Here is a 23,774-nt window from a genome sequence, read left to right as displayed (position 1 = left end):
ATCCACAGGAGTTCAGTGCCTGGCAAAGAAGCTATCTTGGCAGGCAAGCCAGTGCGTCAAGAGTTCCCACGAGGCAGAAACTATGAAAAGCACTAGCTTAAAAGTTCTTGCTGGTTTACTGTTTGGGAAGTCTTAACTTGGGTGGAACGCGCATTTTACATGCAGGTGCAATTAGCAGCTTCTCCAGGTAACACCAGGAAAGAATCCTGATTGGAACCCCGGGGAGCGGCTGCCAGTCAATGCCAAGGATGCTGGGCTAGAGAGACCAAGGAACCTCCTATGTTCTTTTGCTGTAAAGAAACACTGACATGTTCCCCTGCTTTAAAAAACAGCACTGTTAGTGATATATAATGAGATATCTGGCTGCTCCATGCTTTCTCAGAGCAGCACAGTCACCCATAAGCCCCTGCTCCATCTTCCTGTACTCTGTTAGAGATCACCAAACCCTAATGAAGGGGCAGTGGTGTTTTGACACTGCTCCATTTGCTTGCAAGACCTTTCTGTCAGCGTCTTCCAGGGACAAGCGTATGTGGGTTGACAGCTACACATTGTTCTCTCCTGTATGAATTCTGTAGCAATTACGTCCTGTGCCATGTGAATTAGAGAAGCTCTCTGGTTTTTCTGAATGGAGCTGATGTAAGGGATGACTGTGAGTGAGGAAGGAAGGACTGGTTAGCGGGGGGGGGGGGAGTGGGGAGGGCCATTCCAGTCAAGGCTTCATGGGAAATATTCAAGGCACAGAATGGGTATATGGGTGCACAGAGTGGGATTTGGGCTTCCTGGCCATCATTCCCCCTCCCCAGCTATTCACAGCAGAACTGATTAGCTCGCAGGGGTCCACAGGCTCAGCAGTGCCATTTAGTAGCATTGCTTGTTTATACATGGCCCAGAAAACAAAGCAGCAACACATTGGCTTTGTTCGACAACATGGCAAGTAACCAGCCATGGTTACCATGGTGTGCAGGTTTTTACCATAACTGCCTGGCAAATGATCAAGTGGCTTCTATGTTATTGTGGGTTCCATCCTCCCAACTCAGTCCTTCTGTTGTCTCTGCCTGGAATGCAATCCCAAGGAGCATTGCTCCCTGCCTCTGTCACTTGCTGCTCTCTCATTGGTCCACACAAAGAGGCTGGGTTGCTGCAGCAGCTCCTACAGTTGCCCCTCTTTCCAGAGGACTTTGTGGTGGTTGCATATCAGGACCATGGAAACCATGATTCAGGGTTCAGATAACACAACAAGCCGTGGTGGTACAGAGAAACCACAAAACAAACCATTGTTTCTTACTGTGGTTTTTAAAGGCCAAACTTACCATGGAGAAACACCATCATTGAGTTCAGACCAAGAAACCAGACCAACAGAGGGGGGGAAACCATGATGGTTTGTTGTGTTGCATGAACCCAACCATTGTGAAAGAGTGGAATGGATCCCAATTTTTGGGGAAAGCATGAACATGTTTCATTTGTAGAGATACAGGGGCCTGCAAGCCTTTGGGGCAAGGGGGCACATTTGGACTTTGAGAGGAGTTGCTGCCTTGTTAAATATATATTTTACTATACCAATATTAAATATGTGTGAGCTGCACATGGGGAGCCTTTCAAACGGAGTGGGATGTGAATTGAAATCCATGGATTGGCTGTGAGGATGAGCTGTGGAGCAGTGGGTGTCCCCTTTGGTAAATTGCTAGTCCCATGAAGCTATTTGCTTGCTTTGGGCTTGGATTAGTTCTCTTGATCAGACAGGCTAATCAAGAGAACTGGAACCGAATGTACTCTTTAAAGCAACCTTTGAAAAAACGCAAATCACATGCTTTCACCGGTAGCCAGCAACAAATACCATTTCCTGTATCGATAAAATCTCATTTCCTCAAGCAGGAAACAAGGGTAGAAAATCTCTGCTTACCTTATTGGCACGAGGTATTGGAACAGGGTTTGGCACTGCTGATAAGACGGCAAGTCCAGATGCATTTCTGGTGCTCTGACTGCGAGGAATGGAGGTGGACCACAATGGGCCCTTACAGAGAGCACCTGATTGTCTGCATTTGTGCTAGTTCCGCTTGCACATGGAGTGAACCCTGCTGTTCTGGTTGATGCAGTTATCTTATTAGATATAATAGGAAGGTCACAGAGGAACAGGTGAGGAGCCCCAATATTTTCATGGGTGCATCTCTCTGTACCACCCTGCTGCCGACTTGGGCCTTCCCTGATTACCTTTTCTCCAAGTACCACAACTATTTTATGAGTCAGCAAGGGAGAGGGGCTTCTCAGTTACGACATACAGACTGTGGGATACCCTGCTTGCGCAGGGATGGCAGGAACCAAAACTGCAGCTGTTTCATTGCTGGCCCCAAACCCTTTTTGTTTATCCGGGCATTGCAATTGGTTGATTTTGTCTGGCCACCATATTTGCTGTCTTCCAGTGTTTATCATGATGTGATGAGAAACCAATGTTTTCATTATATTTCTTATTAATTTACTTATATTGGTATACCACTCTGGAAGCTGCAGGGTGCATAGACGATTTTACACTCTTGCAATCAAATCAAATAAAAAGTAAATGAAACATGTCTCTTACCCACCACTCCTATGGTCAAGCCCCCACCTTCCCAACTCTAATTTTGTCATATGGTTTCTCAGGAGAGAGGGACACGCACACACACACTCTAACAACAGTCACTAAGCACCATTCTGTTCAGTGCCATGCTGGTTCAGAAAAAGGTCCATCGAGGCCCGGCCTCTGTCTGCAAAGGCCCATAGCCAGGTGGCTCTGGTATGTTTGCAAGCAGAATGTGATGGAGAAAGCAAGACCCTGCTCTTATTTTCCAGCATTTTCCAAAGGTATGGTAGCTGTTGACGAAGGAGGGTAGTGTAGCTCACATGATAATCCTACCTGGCACAAATTTAACTAATCCTTGCATCTGCTGAGAAACTGGGAGAAACTGTTGCAAAGAACTCATGGGGTGCGACTCCCTGTGTTTTTTCAAAAGGCAGCTGTAGGACAGGGAGAGAGGGACTGACTCTCCTTCTGCCTGAACGTTCTGTCGGAAATGCCCCAGGCCATTGAACGGGGGAATGAGACATTTGGGGGTGCTCTGTCCCAGAGGAAAAGCTGCAGGCTCTTCAAATGCAAGCCATGGCCTTCATGTTCCTCCGAGTTTGGGTGGTGCCACTCATCCTCCACTCACTGGAAGGCGTGCAGGAGGAGAACACTTGCAGAGATGTGGAACACGGTTGCTGCCTCTTGGCAAGTGTCACTGTTGTTCCTGCAGGAGACACGTGGGGCTCCAGGCAGCATCAGTGAGGCCCCTTGGAGGACTGTGCCATGTACCACAAAGCTAGTCTGCCACATTTTTCTTTGCCTCTTGGGTTCCTTCACCACCGCTCTTGTGTTTTCCTCTTCATACCCTTCTGGCCCATGAGCAGCAGGTCTCTGGAGTTCCCACCTCTAAAGCCTTTTCAGATAGTTTGCCAACCGCTAAAGCAAACCCCAAGGCAAGGCTAGAGGGACCATGCTAAGTCGGAACAGCTACTGGCAGAAGAGGGATAGGCTATAGAATCCTAGAACAGTAGAGTCGGAAGGGGCCATGAAGGCCATCAGCCCAACCCCCTGCTGCTGCGGGACACCAAGTTACACCATCCCACTCAGAGGGCTGTCCAGTTTCTTCTTGAATGTCTTTTTCTTTAAGAGTGAATGAAAGAGAAATTGCTGGAGAGAAGCTCTCTCTTGAGGTGGCAGAGGGCCATGAAGTGAGGAGCACAGGTTATACAGAATAACGTAAAACGTCCGCTGCAAGTGCTGCAGCCTTTCCCTCGATCTCCCTCACATCAGAAATGCCGAGTGCTTCCTGTAGTCAGCTCCAGAGGTCACTTGGAGCAAGCAGCAAGGAGACACACCCCCTTTCAGGAATAGCACCTCTTCTTTGACACTGTGTGCATGTGTGTGCATGCGAGCGCAGACAAAAAGCACTTACAGAGGCTTAAAAATTATATTATTTTCCTTGTCTCTATCTTGCAGGCCCAATGTATGTGGATCACGTTACAATGCCTACTGTTGTCCTGGATGGAAGACTTTACCTGGTGGAAACCAGTGCATAGTCCGTAAGTTTCTGTGACTACTTATTTCATTAAATATATTGCTTCCTCCTATTAAAAAAGAAGTGGTGTTGTTTTGCATGTCATTGTGGAGACCTGTCCCCTGTAGGCAGCTCTGTATAAGGGCACGCAATTTGGGGCAGGAGTGTTCTGGGAGTTCCCACCAAGAATAGAACAAACCCAGTCCAAGCACACAGCAATAAGCAAAAAGAACAGACAGAAGGGGAAAATGCAGGACTTCCGCTCTCCACATCTGTGGCAAAGTTGTCCTGGTCTGTCTCCTTCTGCTTGACAAAAAGCTACAGCCGGGCACTTGTACCCAAGGAATCTCTCCACACACAGTGTAGCTGCTGTACACCAAGTTCTGCAACATCTAGATTGTGTTGCTGTGAGTGTATAGAGAGAGAGAGAGTCTCCTTGCTTGTGCCATTTAAAAAGCAAAAGAAAATTGCTACTGGCTGACTCAGTAGAAAGTGTGTGGCACCCACATCCCTAGACTTCCTTCTGCCGTACCGTGTGTGGGATATACCCAGTGACTGGCTTTCACTCCTTAGTGAACTCAGGATGCCCAGGGCACATTGCTGACGCCTGGGTCCCCTGCTCGGTCCTGAGCAGCCGTGCCATTTGCATTTCCCACAATGCCCCGGAGTGACTGAATTCTACAAGGATTGTGGAGAAATTTAAGACTGCTAGTCATTGAGTGCTGATTGAATGACAGCTGCTTTCCTTTGTTGGCACTGTTAAGTCTGTCTTCTGGAGGGCAATAACACAGGCAGGGCTGGGATGACCAAGGGGCACTCCAGCTGCTGGAGCGAGGAGCACCAGAGTCTGTTTTAGGCCTGTGGTGGGATTAATGTCCATGGAAAAAATGGGTCAGCCTTAATAAATTTCAGGTGTATCTGTAGTGGATCTCCTGGCTGGATGGACAGACTGAGAAAGCACCAATGTTTGGGCAGATGCAGGATACAACTTCAGGTTTAAACACAGTGCTTTAATCATGAGGACACCTGCATGGCAAGTTCACTTAATGCAGACCGCCTTGCTGGTGAGCCTTTTCTTCCCAGGTTGCTGCTGAAGCACTGAATCCATTTCACCTACTGGTTAGGGTCAAGCAGGAATGACACAGCTTTGCAGAGCTCTGAGCAGGGCTTCCCATAAACCAGCGCAAATGTTGCTTTTGCCTAGTTTCCAGGATCATAGGAATGCCTCTTTGCAAATGATCCTATAAGGGCACAATCCTATCGCCCCTGTGGCAGATGCCCTTAAGCCTCCAAACTGCACATGGTGGGCATGTTGTCAGCGGAACTGTTTGGAGCTGGGGTCAGACTAGATGGCCCAGGAGCCCCTTCTGACTTGCTCTGTTTCTGTGTTTCTAACTCAGCCTGCGAAAATCTGATGGTAGGAGTGAGGTGGATTTAGTTCTAGGTAGAGAGAGGGAAGGAAGCTTGGGCACCCTGGAACTGCTGTTGCCACAGGATTGTGCCCTGGTTCTCCCAGTACTCTTACGTTTGAAGGAAACCAAGCAGAGTTGCACCCTAGTATGTCTCACTGCTCAGAGAAGTGCAGAGTGAGTACTACTACTGTGGCATCTTTGCACCGCTGGTCTTTTGTAGAAGCACACAATCTGCTGATTGGAATGAAGGGGTTGCCACCTTCCTCAAGCTCTGGTAGAGATCTTATGAGAGCACAAGGGCTGCTAGCCATCTCCACCCTGACCTTTTAGCTAGCTAAGAAAGGAATGCTCCGCCATTTCCCACAAGGCATGGAGCAAATAACTTTCACTGTCAGGAGCTAGCAGGGCAGCAGCTTCATGCCACAGTCCTGCCCCCTTGGGATCTTGGGGAACAAACCTGCCTTTGTGACTTCCAAGGTGTTCGCCTTCATTAGTGGATGGAAACAGCAGGTCCAGCTGGGCTGTTGCTTCTTGGAATGTACAGCTTTTGTTAAATCAGTTCTGCCTGTGTTTTGTAGATGGTTAGGTGTCCTTTATCCCGTTGTGCACACATGGATGGAATCAGTTTTTTTAAAAAAACAGAATTTCTTATTTACTTCCCCTAAATTGTGCTTGCACAAATTAATGCTACTGTGCATTCATGCTGCATAACAAAGTGAAAAGCTGGTCTGCCAGTCTGCAGGATCCATGTGACTTGGGAAAAAGCTAGTCCACTGTGGAATGTGCAGGTCAGAGTCATAGCATTGCTTCTGCTGACTTAGCAATCTGTTCAGAAATTTTCCAGAAGGCTGTTCTAGAATGCCGAATGAGCTTGCCCAGATTGTAAGATGCTTGGGAGAGGCCCTCCTTTTGATACTGTTGCTGTCAGAGGTGTGTTTGGTGGTGAGAGAAGATCTTCTCCATGTCTGCTTCCAGACTGTGGAACTCACTGCTGGTGCAGGCTAGCTGCTCTTGCTTTCTGCTCTCCTTCTGCTAGCCAGCAAAGAACTCTTTATCCAAGCAGACCTTTGGTGTAGAAGCCATTCTGTTGGTTGGATCTGATTTTGTTATCTTAGTGCTATGTTTTTATTGTGCTTTAGTGTGTGGTTTTACTATTGTTTCGGTTTTATTGTAAGTCACTTTGAGTGCTGTGTTTCATGGCAGAAAGGCGGACTACAAATCAAATCAGTTTTTGGGCTGTGCTTATGTATGAGGGTGCCTATAAACACTGGGGAAGTTGATTGGGGAAAACTATTTCCCCCCAAAATGCATCTAAGAATTAGGTTCCCATTGCAAAGTATGGAACAAAATACAATTAAACCACCTTGGGCAAACAAAACAACCCATCACACTTTCTCACTGCTAAGCCAGAATTACTTCAGAGTGAAGTGAGAGTTTCCAGCCCCTGCCGTCTTCATTTTCTGTGAATCCTTCTGGCCCATATCTTGGGGCTTGGAGACATTCTTAGAAAACGGAAATAGCTGGTTGCTGCAAACCATCACCAAGAGGAGGAGGAAGAGGAAGGGGAGTGGCTCCCTTCACTTCTGCCTGTAAACAGGGCTGGGCAGTAACAGGGTTCATGTGAGACTAGCGAGGGCCATGCCTGAAGGTGGTGCGGAGTGCTAGGAAGAGCAGGTTCCTGATAGCACTGAACTCTCTTCCTTGGTCCTTTGGTCCAGTCCCTTACCCTTGATGACTAGCCATCGTGCCCACGGCAGCCGGTTTGTGGTGATGCGCAGGATGGATCCTCCAATCGCCATCTCTGCCAACAGGCCCCAAACTGTTGCTTGTGCCTTCTTGAAGGTTCCTTTGCTGATATCTTTCTTTAAAACTTCTTTTAAAGCCATTTGTAGACATTCTTGTGGAGATGGATTTTGCTCAAGACCGAACATGTGTACGTGTCCAAATGGCCAGATCGCCCCGTCCTGTGGCTCAAAATCAGGTATGTATTCCAAGGCTAGATCACGCTTCTCTTCTTCTGCTCTTAAGCTGGCAAGGTGGTGCAGTAAGTTGACAGTCAGTTGGTAGTTCAGACAACTAAACACTGACTCAGTATTAATCATTTACCACAACTAAGGCAATTTAGTGACGGGTTTGAGCTATTGCAGACATTCCTTATGATCAAATTAAAAATAACCAATACCATACATGTATTGGCAGTTGCATTTGGCTTTCCAGTTGTTCTTTGCTTTCTGGAAAATTCTTCCTCTCTCCCCAGTGGAGCTGACAACAGCACTAACACTGCTGAGACAAACAGGAGGGAATGGGTGTTTCTGACCAACTTCCGGGCTAACCATTCTCTCTGTCTTTGGGAGTGTTAAATGATCTAGTCTCTAAGTGCATGTATGAATTACCTTTGAAATGTCTTAAGAATGATATTACTCCTCCAAAATTGATTTTTAATCATTTTATGGGCTCATAAAACAGTTTGAGGCTCCCAGTGGGGAGCAGTGCTTTTGTATTATAAGCAAGAGAATATTCATACCCTGTCCAGCAGGAATAATAAGACTGGCAATGGCAGCTAATTATGATGGCCGTGTATTGCATTTGGTATTAGCGGTAGTTCGTCTGTGAACACTGATTGCTGAGGAACACCGTGAAGAGGGTGCTTGTGCCCTTATGACCCTTGTGGGCTTCCCATTGGAGCCACTGGTTGGCTACTGTGGGAGAGAATGCAGGACTAGATAGATATTTGGTCAGGTCTGGCATGACTTTTCTTAAGTTCGTACAGTTACAGGCAACCTGAGTTGCAGCTAGACAGCCATCAAAGGGGAGGATTTAACTTGGAGTCCTGCAGAGTGCAGTGGGTTGGACCCGATGGCCTTCTTGGCCCCTCCCAACCCTACTATTCCATGATTTTATAAATCACCAGGTCTCATGTGGCTTGGCAATGATGTCCAGATTAGCAGTTGAACCCTCTGTTTTAATCACTTATTTATTTTTATCAGTGAGACTGCCCATTATTCACTTTGGAGCTGCTTTTTGGGAGATGTGTTAGCATAGTGAATTTATACTTAATCCTCTGCCAGCAAAAATGTGATTCAGGAAGAAGTACTTGTTTATGGATGGTTTGCCTTAAGCGTCTATTCACTATCACTGTTTTGTTGTACTGGTGGAAGTTTGGGAGCCAAACTGACTGGAATGTTGGCCCCAGAATTAGTTTTGCAGATTCTCCAAGTTATGACCACTCACTGGCTGTGGAATCTGAAAAATGGCCAGAAGGCTACGGACTGCAGTTTCTTACTGTGGTTTTTAAAGGCCAGACTTACCATGGCAAAATACCATGACTGAGTTCAGACAAGAAAATAGACCATGATGGTTCGTTGTGTTGCATGGACCCAGCCATTGTAAAAGAGTGGAATGGATCCCAATTTTTGGGGAAAGCGTGATCATGTTTCATTTGTAGAGATACAGGGGCCTGCAATCCTTTGGAGCAAGGGGGCACATTTGGACTTTGAGAGGAGTTGCTGCCTTGTTAAATACAGATTTTAGTATACCAATATTAAATATGTGTGAGTATGTTAAGATGGTGAACGGCATAAAGGGAAGTCCACTTGTGCACGCACACTTTGGCCTTGCCAAAAGACTGCGCGTTTACTCTCTCCGTTTCATGAGGACAATGCCATATCATTGGTAATTAACACCAAATGTTTGATGTGCAGAAACAGTGCAGAATGCTGGAGTAGGTGGGGAAGAATATGAGTATATTCGTTCCAGAACCTGCTCTGTCTCTTGCACTGCAAGCCTTTGGGAGCCTGAGAGTCAAATTTCCTTTCCTGGGACGTTGTCAACATTGGCAGCATTTTCTGAGAGGGTGTTCTTTTCTCTGATGTTGTTATAGGTCATGCCCTTGTGGGGGAAGTCACACAATAATGTCACTCCCTGTAAAGATTTATTTATTTATTTAAAACATTTCTACGCCGCCCCATCGCAATAAGACTCGGGGCGGCTCACAACATCAAAAAATTTACCATGTAGTAAAACCCCAATACAGTAAAACCCCCAATACAATATTAGTCTTGGAGACCTACTCCTCATACATGGTTGCAAAACGTTATACCCAAATCTATCCATGGTGTATTTCATGACGCCAAGCCATTTCCTCTGGGTGTTACAGACACACATGAGCACATGTGTGTCTGTGGTGTCAAAAGAAGTAGGTTATAAACCACCAAGATTAGAAAACAAACTGTCAAGGTGAAACTTCAGGTAAAACATTTACTGCTAAAAATAATGTACTGTGGCATATTTCTCTGCTCCTATAACTAATTTATCTCTGGTGAGGTAAATGTTTCCCCAGTCAAATCCCATGCCTTCTGCCAACTTACTGACACCCAGAGTTCTTAAGTTTACTTCCCTGAACTAGTTTTCTGTGTGAAAGTCCATGAGACAGTTTTTCACTTCAGCTTGTTTGGGACACAAAGACACCAAATGGCAAAAGGAATACTTTATAGGATGTTGTATACCTCAGGCCTGTTTTGTTTCAGGAAGAAAAATAAGTGGTACATGGCTAAAATGTGAGGATATGATATGGCAGAATGCAAGAACATCATCTCTTAGGTCAGCTTGTGTGTAAGCTCTGCAGTCTGAAGGGCACTTGGGGTCAGTTTGACACCTTTCCCTAATTGTCCCAAACCGTTCTCCCAACAGTATTTTTACCTGGTGGCAGGCATCCGCCATTTTGAGTTGCCACCAAACCTTGGTGTGATGCTTTCCCACAGGGCCACAGAAAAGTTAAAATGGCTGTGTGACTTGCTGTTTCCCTACTTAAAGTGTAGTGCTCTGGCAGTGGGAAACTACCAGTGGCAAATGTGTGCTCTGTGGAGGTTGGGAGGCCCCCAAGATTTTGGGCCCTGAATAGCTGCCATTTTGCCAAGTTGTTCCCTTGAACCCAGAGCTCTCGCTGAGCATCCTCAAAGCAGTTGCCTTGGCCTTGCTTGGCTGTTCCCATCTGGACTGCAGGTGGGGACACAACATATGTTTGATTGCTGCCTATCTTCATTAGCAGATTGCCAAATCTCCTTGATATACCAGTTTTACATGTGCAGCCTTTTCTTTAATTAGTTGGTGGGGGGAACCTTAAGCACCCCCTCCCCCTTACAGGGTGAAATGATATAAGCAAGGTTGAGAGCGTGCTGCCTCGGAAGCGTGGCTCTTATTTGCCATTGTCCGGAGCAGCAGGGGGCTGCTTGCCAGTCTGAAACCACGACTTCCCCCGTTGAACATGGGAAGCTGACTCCTGTTGAGTCAGTGTCTGGTTCCTCTGGCAGACTGCAGTGGCTGTCCAGAGCCTTAAGGCAGCAAGGCTGGGAAGGACACCGTTCTGCCAAATGGCCTTCATTAGCGGGGCGTGAGATTGCATTTAGGTGCCCTGTACGTGAAGCTCGTGAGCCAAGACATCTTGACGAGAAGTGGCAAAGTACAGGCACAGTGGTCCTCATGCTGGAGGACCTAGAAGGAGCAGGGTGACCTTGGACCAAAGCCATTTGGTTCCTGCTGTGGTCAGACACCTGCCTGTCCCACAGCAGGATATGAGTGCAAAGCTGCCTTTGATATCAGAGGTAAAATGTAGCCATCATCGCCATGGACCAAGGCCATGGATAGCCTTAAACATCTCGCATTGTCTAGCCATCTGTGTTGGTGCCCATCAGTACAGTCTGTGGTGTAGAACAGTAGAGTTGGAAGGGGCCAAGAAGGCCATTAGGTCCAACCCCCTGCTATTGTAGGGCACTAATTTACCCCATTCCACTCAGGTGATTGTCCTATTCTGCCTTGAATGTCTGTAGTGTGGGAGAACCCATGACCACTCTAGGCAACTGGTTCCACTCTCATATTGCTCTTACAGTGAGGAAACTTTTCCAGATATCTAGCCTGACACTGAGTTATCACCAGTTGAATGGATTATTCCATGTCCCACACTCTGGTATCAGTGAGAAGAGATCTTGAACTTCCTCTTTGTGACAGCCTGTCAAGTACCTGTAGGGTGCTGCTTTTATCTCTCCTGGATCTCCCACTAATCAGCTTAGTGGGATGACTCAATCTTTTATGAATTCTGCTTTCTCCACATCATTTTATGCACCTCTGCCATCTCCTCCTCCACCCTTTACTGGCTTTTTTCCAAGCCAACATTTTCTGCTATGTTATCATTATAAAAGTTCTCTCTAAACATGGATACTTTCAGTGGAATTTAACATTTCTTTTACTTTCTTATTCAACGTCAGACTTCTGGAATGATTCATTGATAAATAGGATTCTGAAATGTAGTTGGTTTTTCCGCCCTACTCCCTAAACTAAACAACAGCCTGAGATGCTGAATGTTTTACATCTGTTCTTTGCCCGGACCTCTGAACTGAGACATCGTTGATGAAGACAGCTATGAATGTCTTTTAAAAATCCAGTTCCTCCTCTGCATTTATCCTCTTAGACCTCACAGATGTTTTCTGGCAATTCCCTTCTTCTCCAAGCATTTCAAAGAGATTGTGGGCTACCCTCTCTTGCATACAAGAATAGTCTTGCTGGATCAGAGCAAAGGTCCACTGATTCCTTCCTGTTTCCAACATGGGCAGGCGCAGCCCTCCTCGGTCTGGTGCCCTCCGTATGGTTTGGCCTGCAGCTCCCCTTCACCCACACCAGCATGGCCAGTGGCCAGGAATCCTGGCAGTCCCAAACATGTGTGGGACACCAGCCTGGGAAAGGATGGACAGGCTTGATGCTTCACAACCAGGACAGGAGTGGGTGTCTGCTTTTGCCCACTAGCAACCATTTCTCAGGGGTAGACTGACTCTGACCTTGGAGGATCCATTTAGCCATCACGGACAGTACCCACTTCATACACTTCTACGTTTTTGCCAGTCACCAGTGTGGCAGGGAGTTCCCTATTTTGATGGAATGTTTGGGAAATACTTCGTTGCTCTTTGTCCCATGTAAAGACATTTCACACTTGGGGTAAGGATCGTCAGATCTTTCTCTTGGCTCTGCACCTGCATCTTTTAGCACCAGTGTGTGGAAATTAAGTAGGCGCAGCATCTCGTATTTGGACGGACACTGTTTCTGAACGAGGAGGATGTTTGTAGCTCTCCTGACTGTTGTTGATAAACTACTGTCTGTGAATTCGTCTAATTCCTTTTTAAAGCCCTCCTACCATTGGCAGAACACATTGAAACATTATTTTTGACATGTGCATGCCTTTCTTGCAAAAGCTGAGTCTGCTCTGGCTCACTGCTAAGATTCTGAGCACTGGGTGCGTGTACAGTGGATACCAATGATGCTTCAGCAGTGGATACCAATGAATTGCACCCTAAATCTCATTGAATACAGTGTAACTTGTCTTTGAAAAAGTACACTGAAGTACACAGAGTTCCACATATGTCCAGCCATAAATCCACCTTGTTTTCTGTGGAAAAGAAGGAAAACCACAGGGCCATTTCTATTTAAATTGTATGGCTCCCCTTAAATTACACATTACTCTCTAAAAGATGCTTCTCTGGATGGATTTCTTTGAGCAGAGAACCGCATTGCAAAATTCAGAGCCAAGATCCAGTGTTAATCCTACTTAGAGTAGACCCATGGAAATGACTAACTGAAGTCCCAGTCATTTCAGTGGGTCTCCTATAAGTAGGATTAGCATGGGACGTGTCACATTCCACATGCTTGTTCAGGAAGTGCAGTTAGGTCGATTCACTTAAAAAGGTGAACGGAACGAAATCCTCCGGCAGTCCGACTGTCACTGCCTGTGTGTGATTTGAGCTCTTCATGGTCGAATCCACTTCCAATTTACCCTGGAATAACTCCATGCAGGTCCGGCCCTACCGTTGGGAGGCATAAGGAGCCGTCTCCAGCAGCAGTTGTTTGGACAGCAGCAATAGATGCTCGCTAGGTTTCTCGAGACCCCCAGCTGCTCCCCTCTGCTGGACAGAAATGTGGGTACTGGAAGGCCTAACCTATAGCACCTAAGCTGGCCTGCTTGCGCTCCAGTGCTGCAGAGGACCAAGGCTCCTGGCTGGTGGCGAAGCAGAAGCCAGCAGCAAGTCCGTTCCGTGGCTGTATATCCACTGATGTGTCTCAGCTCAGCCCCGACTTCACGTGGGACGTAGGAAACTGCCCACATGGAGTCAGTCCAGGATCCTTTCTGCTCCAGCACCGTCTGCTCCAGCGGCCAGGCTATTTTCCAATGTTTCCAGGGGAAATTCCTTTCCTGGAGATGCATTGTCAGGGACTGAACAATGCAGGTATAATGCAGTGCTCTTAAGCCACTAAACTATGCCCTCTCCTCCTTAAATTGGATTGAAGGGACCCCACGCTTGCTGCTTTAATGTACTGTAAAAAAAAGAAAAGAAAAAAGCTTTTACCGTAAATTCTTCAGCATGTTGGATATGTGCAACCACACCCAGACCTTAGAACAATGCCTCTAAAACTGATGATTTAAGTTCTTAGCCTGCCAGATAATTAAAACTGAATGAGAAATTATTTAGCTTGGAAACAGCTTCTTTAAAAATAATTAAGGCAAATTATGGAAGCCCTTCTCTCCCAGTCTCCTATTACATAGCTGTGCAGAGGAGAAAAACAGAGGACGTATTCTTAGACTGTAGCTTGAAAAAGGAAGGTAAAAAAAAATCAGTATTTAAGCTACTGTTAAACTTATTATCTCAAAGTATTTAAATGGGTTTGGTAATCATGTGGGAATGGAAGTTAGCTTTTAGCATGCTTTACTCTAATTGAAATCAGTTTGTGGTTTAAGTTCCTACCCCGCCTGACAGATGATTTCATTTCCTATGTGTTTTCTAATCCCTCCTGTTTTCCTAAGATTTTATAAAGCTAAATTGGACTATGCATTTTAAAGCCACTGCTCACCTTTTTGCTGATCTGCTCAGGCTGGTGTTTAACTATCAGACTCCACCAGCTAATTACTCTTCAGTTCTGCAGATTTCTTGTGTGAATTCTAGTTGAGGTTCAGCCCTTTAAGGGCCAAACCGGATGCAGTGTTACATCCTTACATTCAGCCGGCAGGTTTTAAAACATGCAAATAGCAGCCACTGAGATGACCTCTAATCTTTGGGACCATGACAAAGGAGGAATAGAATTTAACATTTACCTTCCCAAGGAAAAGAGCTCTTTATAAGCTGTTGTTTGTACTGAGACAAAATCTTTTGTTGGCATTGGGTTGTTTTATAGCGAAACTGCATGTGACTGCAAGGACACATCAACATCATGTCCAGTTTGGCCTAGTCCTGTAGAATTCATGGAAGAGGCTTGGACCACTCCACCATGGCAGCCAATCTTTGTTTTTGTCTAGATTGTGCCCTTTCTCTTTCACTGGAAAACAATAGCATTGTTTTTGCAGCTGGCAACAGAGACAGTTATGATGATGTTATCAGTGTTTTAAGATGTAGTAAATATAATTAATCCTTACCTGTGTGGTTAATTGGCAAACTACAAACTGGCATTATCTTCAGCATTAAACTACAGAAATTTGCTGAAATGTGTAATGCTAGGGGTAGAGGGGACTGGTTTACTTTACCATCTTGAAGTGGTGGTAGTATGAAAAAGGAATCATGAATTGGCAATATTTTTGGTGGGTTGTTTTGCTCTTGGAATGCTCAAGCTTGGTTTGATGCTCATTCAATGCTCATTCAAATGCCCCCTGCATTTTTAAAAAGGACTTGGTGTATTATGGCTCTTAGGGGAATATTGGAACATTGACAAGACTGGTCACCATGAATTGATTCATGTCCTGCTTAACTATCTTTTAGCACGAGGAAAGCAAATTTCAGCAGGTCTGTGCACTTGCCCCCTTCTCTGCTGTCTGACAGAGCCGCATGTCAGCTGAACCCTAAATTGCAGCTAATACTAACTATGGTTTGTTTAAGAAACCAGCTTCATAACCCTTGGTATGTTTAAAACAAACTACACTTAAGATTAATCAAAGTGTGTTGGGTTCAGATGACATGGCAAACTGTTTATTCTAAATCTGAAACAAAAACTATGAAACACCTCATCATAGCTAAGGTAAAAGAAGAGGAGTACCTGAGTCCTAGCTTGTGGTGTCATTCTAAAATAAGCTCAAGCACAATGTCCTGCCATTATTTTATTAAATTTCAATAGCATTATTGCCCTGAAAAGTTTAGAGTAATAGGTTAGCCTCGCAACAATCCAGAGAGGTAGCACGGGTGTGACAAAAGCGACCATGTCAACCTCAGGGCCAAGCAAGGTTTGAACATGTCTTCTCAAGTCTGTCTAGCTCCATTGTTCTACTCACCACACCACTGGTTTTCAAGGTTCCTGCCTTCAGGAAATGCTTCTCACGCCTGTTTTAGGCTGCCTAGAAGCTTACAAAGAATTATGGGGAGCAATCTAGGGAACACGTGACATTCTGAGAAATCCCATTCTTCCCCATGCGCATGCTCTTCCAGCTCCACATTGCAGGAAAAAAAATGTGTGGTAGTCCAGAGATCTTTAAGCAAACTTGTTTGGCATTGCTGAACATCTTACTGAGGAACATCTAAATAGGGTTCTGAGGGACTTCTAGTAATCAAGCTTGAAAGCCACTGCACTACACCACACTAGCTTCATGTTGCTATAGCTGGGGGAAGAGCACATGCATAACCCATAAAAGCTTAGCTCAACCCCTCCATTTCCCCTGCATCCTGAGGCTTTGCTGATCTTAGTGAAGACATTGCTAGAGGGTCCATCTTGTCTGACAGTCCATTCACACAACTAACTGCCTGTGGGAAGGTCCTAAGTGGAGGAGCATGAGTGCAGCAGCACCTCCTGCTCATCTTCCCAAGAACTGAATATACCACCTGCCCTGATTTAGGAAGCAGCCAATCAGAACATCCATTTTCCTCCATGAATTTGTCATTTATAGCCCTCCAAAGGGGTGGCCATCACTACATCTTGAAGTAGTGAATGCCCCAATTTAATGGCAAGCTCTGAGATGCAGTACTTCCTTTGGTATATTCCAGATCTCTCACTGATCATCTCCCTGGTATGACCTCAGGTTCTAGTATTTCAAAAGGGGAAGAAGCATGTCTCCTTATCCGCTTTCTCCAAGTCACGTACCTTTCACCTCTTGTTACAGCTTCCTTCATTGGTCTTCTTCCTATGCTAGACATTCTCAGCTGTTACAGTCTTTCCTGAGAGAATTACTCCAGCACTTTGCTCATTTTGGGGCTCTTTTCTGCAATTTTCTCAACTCTACAATATCCTCTTTAGTTGTGACTAGATGTGTCTTATGACATTCTTAAGTCTGGTTTATGAACACAGATTCATAATCCCTGTTGAGTCATATACTTGTTGGGTGGTTGTGGGCAGGCCGCCATGTTTGAGCCGTGCTTCTTCCCCTGGGAGAAAGTCTTTCTCTGCATCTGTATTAGTTGCCGATCTATAAAACTGGAATAATATAGCCTGACCTAATTCTCACTTTCGTTGTGAGCATCAGTGCAGTTAGAGAAGGCATGCTTTTTATTAAAATTACAATAGTCAATAAGGATATTGATTAAACGATACTGAATAACCAGTATTGAGGATTAAGGGTTGCTTTGGGGGACGTTTTGGAGGGTTACTTCAACCTTATTGGATTGCAAGATGTCAAATATTACAAAAGGAGGCAGGGCTGCCATGCAACTGTTTCTTGGCATTACATTCATTGCTGTGTCATTTTCCACACACCGGTAGCTCATTGGGTATTCTGTTCTCTTTTAAAGTACAGCAAAATGCTAACCTGACAATAATCTTATCTCAGGAGGAGCTTTTCATGTGGTTCTTTTCTAGATGGAATCTGTTTCCTGGCTCCCTTTTTACCGTGTCTGCTCTAGTTGGCATCTGTTCTCCCACAGCAAGCAGAGAGCTAAACCGTGAGAGGTTTTTTCCCCCTCACAGCAGTGAGGAGCCCAAGGTTTAAGTGTTCCTTCCCACTTCATCCTTATTATCGGCACCCTGCCATGCAGGCTTTTAAGTTTTGCCAGCCTATTAGATTCTGCATATTGACTACTGATTAGTAGCATTGGACTAAATGAAGTAGATCATGACATGATTCTCCCTAGGGGAAGACAGCTTCGCCTAATTTCTTTTTCTTTCATCTAAAACTGGGGTGGACAAGCTGTGGCCCTCCACCTCTTTTGACTGGTAGCTCCCATCATGCCTCACTGCAGGCTATGCTAGCTTGGGCTAATGCGAGTTGGAGGCCAGAACATCTGGATGACCACAAGTTACCCATCCCTGAAAAATCAAGGGGCTATAATTCTAAAGCACTCCTTGGAACACAAAACTTACAGCTGGCCCTGGAGTAGGAAATACCAAGAATACAGGCCTTCTACCATAGGCATGGAGGGATAGAGCAATGCCCCTCCAGTGTCATGGCCAGTGATGACTTTCAAGTTAGCACTTACTAACTTGAAAGTCCAGCCTCTGATACTGCTTTTCGAAACAAGCAATGTTGCTTCTACGGCACAAGTCCCTTTGCAAACAGCACAAAGACAAACCTGACTGTTTGACACTTCAATCCCTGATATCAGTTGAAAACTTCTGCCATTTACCTTCTTGGTTTTGAACACTGGGCTGCTGGCATCTGGCTCTGGCTCTGGAAAGTATTCCTTGGTCTTCAGTGCTGGCATGGCAGGTGGAGGTGTTCCCAAAATGGCAATACTGCGGTGGGGATTCCACCGATCAAAGTCCACCTGGATCTTTGAAGGCATAAATGCATGGAGCAGGTTGGGAAGCAGGGCACTGGAGGACTCGCAACCTCACAACCTCTGTGTTACTTTGATGACAAAATCTTGGCTTGACATTTTCCCACTTAACCACATTTTTGGAGTGCTTCCTGCCGATTTCACTGGTTTTCCCCATGATGTAGGATTGGGACAGGCTGCAAAGCATTTTCCTTTCCATGATTAGTTCAGTGAAGGGTGGTCAGTACTTCATAGGATTAAGCATCCAAAGGACTTGCTGCTCCCTTTTGTCCAGTCATTCTAGACAACAGAGTTGAACAATGCCTTCTGTTTCTCTTCAAGTGCAACACTGCAACATCAGGTGCATGAACGGAGGAAGCTGCAGTGATGACCACTGTCTCTGCCAGAAGGGATACACGGGAACACACTGTGGACAACGTAAGTACGCGCGATATTCCATCAGGACTCAGCTGGAGCACCTCCCCCATTTGGCTGCCCCGCTTGCAGAAGTGATTCAGGGGTGGGGATTCGGGGGGTTCGTGCGTGTGTGGGTCGACACGATGGCACTGTCCCATGCCAGCAACAGCAAAAAGGGTGGTTCCCAGTGGCTTGCAGTTTGGAAGTTGCTTTTCCACCCCGAGAAGTAATTTGGAATTGGCCAATGGGTTGATGGAGCCGGTACTCACTACCGGTCATTGATGCAGGTGTCATCTGTGAAACCCCTCTGAATTCCCTGATCCCTCTGAGCTTAGATGCAGTCATCACAGTTGCTGGGAGAAATTAATCTTCCCAGCAACAATGATTTGCTCTCTCTTTTAATTCAAAGGATTTGTAGGTAACTTGGTCTCAGATGGGTAACTGCTACCAGATCATTGAAAACAGCCTTATAGTGAGTTAGACCCTTGGTGCATCTAGTCCAGTATTGCCAACACAGACTGGAGCAGCTGTCCTGAACAGGTCCAGTAAGTAATCCATATGCTCTACTGGACCTGTTCCCACTAGAAATGAAAACTGATAACTGGAGTTCTTTTGGAAATGGATCAGCACAGCTGCGTGAACCTTTTGGCTCTGCTTGAGGATGTGGCTACAGGGAAAACCATGATGGAAGGCTGCACTTTAATTTACCACGATGCCACAGGGAAGGAGGCTACATCTTCATGTAGTCTTTGTTCTAGATTAGCTCGTGGTGGTGGTGCGGAATGGCAGGAGAACAGTGGTGGCCACCCAAAAGAGAAAACGTCTTGCTGCTGCTGAGAAACTTGGAAGAGCAGCCTGGTCTCCTGCTGAAAGAACTTTTGGCTTGGTGCGAGTGAAAAAGTAAAATTCAACCTCAAGGAGACAGTTGCAACCACCATAATGAAAACATTCTAGGCTGTTAGTTGACTGGAGTGGAATTTTTCAAATTAGCATGTGACTTTCCAGAGGATGCCAGGAGAATTCTTTCTGACGAGAACAATTAAAATAAGCACCAGACAAATTCATAATAATTGGATATTGCCTGATGTCGCAGCTCTTGCATTCTTGGCATTCTCAAAGAGTTTGAACGGTTCTGTGCGTGCAGGGCTTGATTAATCACAATTTCACTGTTGCGAGCAGCAACAGCCCTTTCGCATATAAAGAGCTGATTGCATGAGGGTTCCTTACAGAATATAGTGTAGACCTCCCTGCACAGGGCATGCTGATGGCTTGGCTGCTTGCCCTGCAATGCACTCAGCCATTTCTGGCTGGGTGGGTCCTGCCCGTGTCTTGCTGCGTGCACATAGGCCCCTCTCCACAGAAGCAAGCACGGTGCTCTGGGTAAGGTCTGGGAAGCGGTTGGTACTAGATGCGAGGGAGTGAGGGCGAGGACAGACCTGGCTTTCCGAGCATGCCTGGGTGACAAATGGTGGCCTGCTGGCAGAAGGCCAGCAGTTGGCAGGAAGGGGTTCATTGTAATGCAACCCACCAGGAGCCTCTTCGTTGAGGGCTGGTGTCCAGACTTGGCATGGTTGGCATGTGCTGAGGACCCACATCCGAGCAGGGTCCCCCTGACACGAGTCCCCAGGAAGTGCAGTTCCTCTGCACCTACTCTGGCCCAGACAGTGGAAATTCTGAGAAAGAGAAAGTGTAAGAAGCCTAGGAGAGCAAGAGGCGGCGGCGGCGGCGGCGACGGCGGAGGAGGAGGAATAGCATCTGGTAGCCATGGTGATGAGAGGGGAGTCTCCCTGAAGAAGCAGGGGGTCCTCTGTGGCTGCCCAGGGGCTTCCCAGAACCTAAAGTTATCACTGGCCTTGCAGTAAGACTGATGGAATTCTAAAGGACCAGGGCATCCATTCACACTCAGAAAATCTTTTCCAGGGCTTTTCCATTGACTTCATGGTCAATCAGCTATGACTTTTCAAGAAAAGTCTTAGCTGATTCCAGAGCTTGTCTCTTTTGAGTTATGTGATTGTGTTTGTAAGTGCATTTGATAAGTGCTGCATGGAGTTTGGCATTCGCCCCCAAAGCCTCGTCGAAAGCAGGAAGTCTTTCAGAGTCCCAGCCCAGCCATATTCCAATGAGTTGTTTTGCCAAGCAATGTGGATTTGTAATAATGCACTTAACTGCAAATCATGTTCTTTGAAAAAAGCCTGTAATTTTGTGGAGCAGATTTGTGTGAGGTTTCCTAGAGAGAGCAGTGGGAAGGGGAAAAGAGAGCACTCATCTCTCGGAGCAGCCGTGTTTTCAGTCCTGTGGTTCTTTTCCTCACCCGGCCACCACAACACAACATTTCCAGGGCTTGAACCCTGCCACAAGTAATGGTGGAGGACATTCAGTGACTTCTGAATGCCCATTCAGCTTGCACTGCTTGGATGTCCAACCAATTGAAGTAGAAGCCAGGCAAAACAGAGGTGCCTGCTTTTCAGGGTCCCCATCCAGGATCAGAGGTGTATCAGCTGGTTCTAGTAGGGGTCACACTCCCCCTGAAAGACCGAGTTTGCAGTTTGGGGGTGCTGCTTGACCCAGGCTTTCAGTTGTCAGTTCAGGTAGAAGCTGCGGTCAAGAACATTTGCTGTGAGCTTTGACTGATTCACCAACTGCAGCCCTTCCTGGAGGAGAATGGGTGGAAAACAGTAGTGCCTGCATTGGTAGCCTCTAGACAAAAATCCTGCCATGTGCTTTACATGGGGCTACTCCGGTACCCACTCCGGAAGCTGCAACTGGTATGAAATAGGCTGCCAGGCTAGTCTTGGGGGCATCATGGAGAGACCACGTGTCACCCATTTTAAAGACTTTGTGCTGGCTACCGATATGTTTCCGGATGCAGAACAAGGTGCTGGCAATTACTTTTAAAGCCCTTCCTGGCTTGGGTCCAAAATACCTTCAGGAGTGCCTTTGCCCATCCATTCTGCCTTGCCAGTTAAGGTCTTTCGGGGATAATCTTCTGAAGTCTGTAAGATTAATGTCAGCTACTCAGAGGACTTGTTCAGTGGTTGCCCCTAAGTTGTGGAATGGTTTGCTAGGAGAGATGCATCTGCTTTCCCAAATTCCCTCCTTTAAGAGGGAGTTAAAACATACTCATATCTCTTCCAACAGGCCTTCCCACATTAGTTCTCATGTCAGTTTTATTTAATATGTTGTCTTAGTCAATTTTAATCACTGTTGGTTTTAATTTCTTGTAAATTGCCCAGAGCCTTAATAAATATTAAGATAGAGAGATTGCTAGAGAGATAAATAGATGTTTGTACTTTAAATCTGGTATCATGGGGAAATAAGAGTTATAAGATTTTAAAGTTTTCATTACTGCAACATTTCTTCTGCCATGGGGATAGTATTCCTTCTGTTTCTTTGAGCCAAAACAGATACTTTAAATCAGAATTTAGCAGGTATGTCCTTTTCCATTTTCACTCTAGAACAGGTGCATAGGCTCTGTATCCACATCTTAAAGCTTCGATTGGGTGCCCTGAGTTAAAATTGGGATGGGGCAGAGAGATGTAGATTTAAAGAAAAGACTTGTTTGGCCCATTCTCCACAGGAACAGGCAGGAGAGCAGCGATTCTAGGGTTGGGGTCCTTCTCTCCTCTCCCAGTGGTAGGAGGGCCCGAAGCATGTGGGCTGGTAGAATCCAGGTGTGGATCCTCCCAGTTTATGTCCTCGGCATCACTGCTTGCAGGCAGTGGTCCATGTAAAAGACCCCATTCCAGCACTGGAGAGCAGTGATGAGTTGAAATGGACAATAGGCAGATATTCTGGCTGGGTATAAGGGCAGCTTCCTCTATGCCCAGGAGAATGATCCTGGGGTTTTTTAAAGACCTGGTTTGCGGTGAATGCTGTGATGGCAAGTGAACTTGCTGCTCACTCACTGCTGGATGACTCCGGCTGCAAGTAGGAGGAGTGAGGCAAGCCAGGATGTTTATCTCCAGTAACAGCAATGAGGTGTCAAGCACGAGCAATTTCACTTATCCCCATGTTCTTCCGAGCAACCCAGGCAGGGGAGGCCAGTGATGCATGTGTCGGCGGGTCCTCATCCATGGCAGCCTTTACTTTGAGCATTATGGGAACTCTCCAGGGTGCTGAAGTCTATTCCCCAAGCAGGTTTGCCACCATGGAGCACATGTGTAGTGCCGATAATGCTCAAACTCTGAATCCAGAGTTTAAAACATGCAAGTGTAATTCAAAACAGGCCAGTGCATCAGAACCAGATACCTGGGTAACTGGCTTTGGGAATATGGGAATGACCAAGCACCTGCCCGCAAGGATATTGATATCTCAGAGGCTGTTTCTGTAATCACCAAAAAGCACAGTGCCAATATTTTCCTGGGCTATACAGTTTGCATTCTTCATGGGAATCCTGCTCTGTGGCAAATACTTTGGAGAAAAGGGTTCCAGCTCAGGATTCCTTCTGAGGAATAGTTCAAATTCAATCATAGGGGAGCATGGAATGATTACTGAAGTTATTCAGAGTTAACCACAACTGAATATTTGTCACAAATTCTCGGGTCCTGGAGGCCTTGCCATTAACTGTTGCCGACTTTGCTTGCAGCTGTCTGTGAAAGCGGGTGCCTTAACGGAGGGAGATGTGTCGCACCAAACCGATGTGCCTGCACTTACGGCTTTACTGGGCCTCAGTGCGAAAGAGGTAGGTTTTTCTAATTAACTTTTTAAAGGATGCAGCAAACTTTGACATGTGCTAAGAAAAGCTTATTGATAACATGAGTAGCTTTAAAATGCAGCAAGTATGAGTGGAGATTTTGAATTTCTTCTGGTGGCTTGTGCTGGCTGATGAAACTGAAGCAACAATAGATTTTGTATGGCAGATTTGGTTTTTGAAAGAAAATGTGGGAAATTGTTGTGTGTGTCTGTGTGCCCAGTACAGGGGGAACATGACTGGTTCATGTCCGTCACTAGGATTTGGGATGGCTTCAGTAGGTAAAATGAAGTGGGAGAGGGGAAGAAATTAAAGTGAATTGTACTTTCTTTTACTGCACTTCCAAGGTAAGCGAGATAACTTTCTGCTGCAACTTTTAATAGTTCTCTCACTTCTGTGGCATTTCTGGGTACAAAAACAGCATTGGAGAATGCTTGTTCCATTGTTGCAAAGCAGTGTCTCTGTGTTTCCCTCCAAACCT

General features: G+C 46.0%; 1 protein-coding gene across 1 annotated transcript in view; it reads left to right on the top strand.

Annotated features, from left to right (window-relative positions):
- FBN1 (fibrillin 1) overlaps window positions 1-23,774 on the top strand; it is a 207,410-nt gene that overhangs the window by 16,677 nt on the left and 166,959 nt on the right. The window contains exons 2-5 of the mRNA XM_044438822.1: window positions 4,013-4,095; window positions 7,365-7,463; window positions 18,529-18,624; window positions 23,189-23,284. Of these exons, the coding sequence (XP_044294757.1) occupies window positions 4,013-4,095; window positions 7,365-7,463; window positions 18,529-18,624; window positions 23,189-23,284 (374 nt within the window). The remainder of the gene's footprint in view (window positions 1-4,012; window positions 4,096-7,364; window positions 7,464-18,528; window positions 18,625-23,188; window positions 23,285-23,774) is intronic.

The sequence above is a fragment of the Varanus komodoensis genome, unplaced genomic scaffold (genome assembly GCF_004798865.1).
Source record: "Varanus komodoensis strain SLA01 unplaced genomic scaffold, ASM479886v1 scaffold33, whole genome shotgun sequence".
In the NCBI taxonomy this organism is placed as follows: Eukaryota; Metazoa; Chordata; class Lepidosauria; order Squamata; family Varanidae; genus Varanus; species Varanus komodoensis.
The sequence above is the reverse complement of the archived record's forward strand: the minus strand, read 5'-3'. Positions and strand labels throughout refer to the sequence as shown.